Source organism: Setaria italica, chromosome II (assembly GCF_000263155.2).
Source record: "Setaria italica strain Yugu1 chromosome II, Setaria_italica_v2.0, whole genome shotgun sequence".
NCBI lineage: Eukaryota > Viridiplantae > Streptophyta > Magnoliopsida > Poales > Poaceae > Setaria > Setaria italica.
In genome coordinates this window covers 14,411,642-14,418,083 of record NC_028451.1, presented here as the reverse complement: position 1 = coordinate 14,418,083, position 6,442 = coordinate 14,411,642, and the positions used below count along the sequence as shown (strand labels likewise).

The following is a 6,442-nucleotide window of genomic DNA, read 5'->3' as shown; positions in this document are numbered from 1 at the left end:
ATTGTTGTGCCACGTCAAGTCTTGCTCTCCCAGGAACAGTTGAAGCGCCGTCAGATAAGAAATCACCAGTGATTTTGTGTTGCCGAATATGCATGTTTGATGTTTGTAAGCAGTGGTTCTGAACTTCTGAGCTTCCGAATCAGTAATGCTGGCTACACATTGGTTCAACTCATTTGGTACAAGAGCTTTGTACAATTTTCATTTATTTTAACATTTGTTTTCGATTGTCTAACAAGAATACAAGGTAGGTGTGGGGGAGGTCTTGGTGATGTAACCTAAATGCGCAAGTTTTGTCTTCGAAGTTTTCTTTTATGTACACAAATTACGTGCAACCAGAAGAGGGCACAAATGAAATGCAGAACATCCTGTGCTCTCCGTTAGTGTACTGAATAACTAGGTTACATTGCCTGTAACACGGACCTTCTCTATGTTCCAAGAACTTGGTATTGTCAGCTTGTTCTGCAACACTTACCCTGCCCGTGCAATTCTTATTTATTAATAGAATGACGACTACACAGGCCAATGGTGGAATCCATCCACACACAAGTTCACAAGATATCATACTTAAAGCACATAGTAGCACCCGGGTGAGCCTATGAAGAAATTCGATTTGCTTCCAAAAATTCTTGAACGACTCTCTTTACCGCCCATTCCTCCGTAATAAGCCCACAGTGTTCCGCCCCATGAATCTTAACGGACTTGAATTGCTTCTTTTGTGCTGGCTGCCGTCTCATCTCTTTGTCAAATGTCAACATACTAATCAAATTGACAGTCCCATCTCCATCTCCATACGCTATTTCTGGGGACCTGTCGTAGTCACTCTTCCAGTACACGAGTTGCTTTGCCGTCCTAATGCCCACTCCATTGATGCATGTTACAGGCACCATGGGTACCTTGAAGTACCTCATCTTCGGGACCATCCGCCGTCTGAAAGGCTCAACACTGTCGCCGAAACCGATGGCGACAAGGAAATCCTCCATGTCATATGCAGAGTAGTTTCGTTGCTCGGTGATCACAAGTGGCATGTGCCCGAATACTTTCGGAGATGGCAGATCCACGATGCCAGTTTCGAAACTCCTCCACATCGTTCTCAAAGATGACTGGGTAGCTCCGACGAATTTCATATTTGGACCAAAGGCAATGATCTGTGCCTGAATTAGGATGCCCAGAGAGAGTACAGGCGCTACCAGGATAAGGTGCTTGATGTACTCGTTTCTCCACGCCAGCGGAGTGTTCCTGACGAAGTCGAGTACAACCATTCCTCCGTAGCTATGCCCAAAGATGATGACCTTCTTGTGATGTTTCTTGCTCGCGGTCTCGACGAGCGACTTCAACTGTCTAAAGTAGCGTGAATAGACCTGAGATTGCTGGCCAGGCACTGGAGGAGCGTAGCGCCAGTCGTAAGGAGCTCCAAACAGGGTATCTCCGTCGCGATATCCGACTCTTTCCAGGCCTTCTCTGACGTAATCGACGCACTGTTTCCTGCAGAGCTTGCAAAAAAGGTGTCATTAGCGCAGTGTGCGTCATGAATTTTTTTTTAGAGCTGACAGGCATCCGCCCTGCCCCATTTTATAGAAAACAAGGCACACCATTGTTTTATGCGTTTAGTGCGTCTTGAATGCATCTAAGATCCAACATTCTTGAGTGCGCAGGATCATGAGCTGGTTTCATCAACGGGCGAAGCTACGTTGAGCATGCATGGTGGGTGCAGATGCACCCACCCCAGCAGCCAAAAAAAAAAACCCTACAAACCCGCTGGATAATTACCGTGAATCCGTGATGCACATGCACCCCCTTCGTTCGGTCTAACCTTCTGCACCCACAGCGCAATGGAATCTGGCTAAGGCAACAGCAAACAAATAGGCCAACCTCCCTCATCTTTCCATCGTGCGGTTCTTTTATGACTAATAACCAACACTTGTTTAATTTTTTACTCCGGTACTAGTTGATAATTATTATAGTTGGATTTCTTCATTTTAGTAACTATTTTTAACTTTGCTAAAAATTTACATCCACAATATCACTATACTCATTATACTTGTGAGATATTTCGCTCTAGCTCCGCCACTTGTGAGCAGTGCATGGCGTTCAGATGTATCACACACTAACTGATACATCTCTATGCATGAGTGATGGATTTGGCAGGATTACGTACGGGTGAAGAGGGTCTTTACAGTGGAACCCTCTCGCGGAGCCGAAGTTGGGGACGCGCGTCTCGACACCGGGCAGGTTTCGGTAGTCGTTGATGGCAGGGTCGTAGACGAGGCGCATCTGCTCCAGGAAGCAGTCGACGTAGTCATTGGCCGCCAGGTCTGAAGCGTTCTTCCACAGGCCAAACCATCCATTCCCCTTCATTGCGCCGCAGCGTGGCGCCGACGGCTTGTACGCCTCGGTGAGCCGCGCCTCCAGGTCGCTGCAGAGCAGCCCAGGCACCAGAACGACCGGGTGGAGCTCGCTGCCAACGCCGGCATCCTTGGGTAGGTGGCTGGCCGAGAAGTACTCCCGAAGGGGAGGGGGAAGCACGAGCAGCAGCAGAGCCAGCAGCAACCGCATGAGTGGAGTAGACAAGTGGCCTTGGATTCTCCTTGTTTGCCTGATTGCTACGCCTGAAGTGCTTACGTATAGCACAATAGGTAGGTTGGCGATCCAGCGCACCTATCCCTGGAGGAAACTAAAAGCGTGGACAAGGCGCACCCACGTCGGTCTTTATTTTGCTCGTCTACCTATGCTGGTGTTCTGTAATTTTCTTGTCATTATTCTTTCCCTGTCTATCGCACGATCATTTAAGTTTTCATTTACGTGGTTGTCCCCCCTCACTCGCGTGATCATTTAATTTTTCGTTCACGTCGTTATCCCTCACTCTAAAGGGTGTTTGGTTCCTTAACTAAATTTTAGGTTGTATCAAATTTTTTAGGCTAATTAGGAGGACTAAATATGAGTTATTTATAAAACTAATTGCACAAATAGAGGCTAACCGGCGAGACGAATCTATTAAACCTAATTAATCTATCATTAGCAAATGATTACTGTAGCAAGACGCTGATAGCTTGTACGCGTCGGTGAGCCACGCCTCCAGGTCGCTGCAGCACAGCCCAGGCACCAGAACGACCGGATGGAGCTCGCTGCCAACGCCGGCATCTTTGGGTAGGTGGCTGGCCGAGAAGTACTCCCGGAGGGGAGGGGGAAGCACGAGCAGCAGCAGAGGCAGCAGCAACCGCATGAGTGGAGTAGACATGTGGACATGGATTCTCCTTGTTTGCCTGATTGCTACGCCTGAAGTGCTTACGTATAGCACAATAGGTTGGCGATCCAGCGCTCCTATCCCTGGAGGAAACTAAAAGCGTGGACAAGGCACACCCATGTCGGTCTTTATTTTGCTCACCTACTTATGCTGGTGTTTCTGTAACTTTCTTGTCATTAATGCCCTGTCTGTCGCAAGATCATTTAAGTTTTCATTCACGTGGTTGTCTCCCTCACTCACGTGATGATTTAATTTTTCATTCACCTCGTTATCCCTCACTCTAAAGGGTGTTTGGTTTCTTGAACTAAAGCTAACTTTAGGTCGTGTCACATCGAATTTTTGAAGGCTAATTAGAAGGATTAAATATGAGTTATTTATAAAACTAATTGCACAAATAGAGGCTAAACGGCAAGACGAATCTATTAAACCTAATTAATCTATGATTAGCAAATTATTACTGCAGCGTGGCGCCGATAGCTTATACGCCTTGGTGAGCCACGCCTCCTGGTCGCTGCAGCACAGCCCAGGCACCAGAAAGACCGGATCGAGCTCGCTGCCAACGCCGGCATCTTTGGGTAGGTGGCTGGCCGGGAAGTACTCCCGGAGGGGAGGGGGAAGCACGAGAAGCAGCAGAGGCAGCAGCAACCGCATTAGTGGAGTATACATGTGGACTTGGATTCTCCTTGCTTGCCTGGTTGCTACGCCTGAAGTGCTTACGTATAGCACAAGGTAGGTTGGCGATCCAGCGCACCTATCCCTGGAGGAGGAAACTAAGGGGTGTTTGGTTACAGGGCTAAAGTTTAGTCCTATCACATCGAATATTTAGATATTAATTAGAAGTATTAAACATGGTCTAATTATAAAACTAATTACACAGATGGAGTCTAATCCGTGAGACGAATCTATTCAACCTAATTAGTTCATGATTTGACAATGTGGTGCTACAGTAACCATTTGCTAATAATGGATTAATTAGATTTAATAGATTCATCTCGCAAATTAGCCTAGGGGTTCTGCAATTAGTTTAGTTCATGTTTAATTCTCCTAATTAGCATCCAAATATCCAATATGACATGACTAAACTTTAGCCCCTGGTATCCAAACACCCCTTAAAAGCGTTGACAAGGCGCACCCAGGTCGGTCTTTATTTTGCTCGTCTACTTATGCTGGTGTTCCTGTAACTTTCTTGTCATTATTCTTTCCCTGTCTGTGTGATCATTTAAGTTTTCATTCATGTGGTTATCCCCTAAAAGGGTATTTGGTTTCTTGAGCTGAAGTTTAGTTCATGTCGCATCGAATCTTCGAAGGCTAATTAAGAGGACTAAATATGAGTTAATTATAAAACTAATTGCACAGATGGAGACTAAATAGCGAGACGAATCTATTAAGTCTAATTAATCCATCATTAGCAAATGGTTACTGTGGCAGCACATTGTCAAATCATGGACTAATTAGGCTTAATAGATTCGTCTTGCCGTTTAGCCTCCATTTGCGCAATGGGTTTTGTAAATAGTCTATGTTTAATACTTCTAATAAGTATCTAAACATTCGATGTGACAGGTGCTAAAATTTAGAGGTGGGAACCAAACACCCTCTATGTCCCCTTACTTTTGAGTTTTACCAGGTCCTGCAGCTTGAGAGTTTGAGAAGAACCTAGGTGACACAGCGACCCAAGTTTGGAGATCCTATGCATTTTACTCCTTTGTAAACACGTGACTTTTCACTCTGCTGATATTATTATGCGTTGCAAACTGAACACACAACGTGCGCCTTTAATGATAAGTGCAATGAGAAAGACATGCCGCCGAGCACCGAAGAACATTGCACCTCAAGATAGACCTCGTTACGGAGCAACGTCTAATAGAGTGCCATAGGATCAGCAAAGAACTATTTCCTCTTACTTTTGACTTGTATCAGATCCTGCAGTTTAAAAGTTTGAAAATCCAGATGACAAAGTCACTACTACAGAGAACATCACTTGTATCAGCTCATACATACCGGACCAAAGCGCATCAGTGCGTTTAGTCTATTCGCACCGGCGCAAATAAGAACCAACATAAATAAAGACATAAACATACCGGTGTGAAACAATACCGGCACATTTACTTAAACGCACCGGTGCGAATACGCAACCAGTGTGAATACGCACCGGCACATATATTCAATATTTTAGATGGATTATCCTACTAGATTAGTTATTAAATGTAGCAGTTTGAATTTTGATGGATTAGGATGGATTTGAATGGTTAAGTGCATGCCATAGTCGCGATGAAGTTGAAGCGTTGTGGTCTCTTCGATGATGGGATCTGAAGTTGAACCATTGTGGTCTTTTCGATGACGGGGTGTGATATTGAGAAGTTGCAGCGATTCGTCTTCAACGGCGGTTAATTACCAAGAGGGTATCAACTAATATAAATACCAGTTGTGTGTGTGCCCGACCTTTTCAACAATAATTCTAATCATCATCGTATCGATATCTCACTCGTCTTCATCCTGCGGCTCTCTGCTTTCCTCAAATTTGATCCATCCATGCCCGGCCCCCCTTCTCCAAATGTGTGTAAGTTGCGTTATATGCATAATCATCTACCTCAATTTATTTTGTTTATTTCTTAATCAATATTTGTATCGATCCTTAAATGTAGAATCGATGATGCTGAATGGCCGCCGGCACCAATTGACAAGTTGTTTGTATCTCACCGCGTGGTGGTTCAACTTGGCGTCACCCTTGTCGATCAGACGGAAATCATGGTGGCACATGTGGAGAAGAATCATTACGCCCTTATGTATCCGCCATTGTCTGCCCAGCCAAGAAGCTAGGCTACTACCATTTCAAGATCGCCAAAGACGATGAACCTCAGGTAACGACGCAAGACACGGCGACCCTATACGCCAAGCTCGATTCGTCATAAGACGTGGACAAGATGCATGGTCACTACTGGCGCTACTGGGAGGAGTACGTGGACTTCTGACGGGTCAAGAAACTCGGTATTCTTGAGTCCTATGAAGGTATCGAGACGATGGGGACGCAAAGGAATTATGGTGATTGTTTTCTCTAAATTTGTAATAATAATGTGTGGATTCATGATTATGTATCGAACAATTCGTGGTGTTTGTAATATAATGTGTGAATTCATTTATTTGTGATATATTTTTAATATTTGGAGCTGTTAATGTTGTACTTATATTATGTTTTTTAATAAA

The 6,442-nt window shown here is 44.8% G+C and overlaps 1 protein-coding gene across 1 annotated transcript in view; it reads right to left on the bottom strand.

The window, feature by feature from the left end:
• Positions 1-288: 288 nt before the first annotated feature.
• Positions 289-6,442, bottom strand: part of LOC101766564 (lecithin-cholesterol acyltransferase-like 1) — a 51,434-nt gene continuing 45,280 nt past the window's right edge. The window contains exons 4-5 of the mRNA XM_012844166.3: positions 2,156-2,655; positions 289-1,482 (exon numbers count right to left, since the gene is read on the bottom strand). Of these exons, the coding sequence (XP_012699620.2) occupies positions 594-1,482; positions 2,156-2,655 (1,389 nt within the window). The 3' untranslated portion in view covers positions 289-593. The remainder of the gene's footprint in view (positions 1,483-2,155; positions 2,656-6,442) is intronic.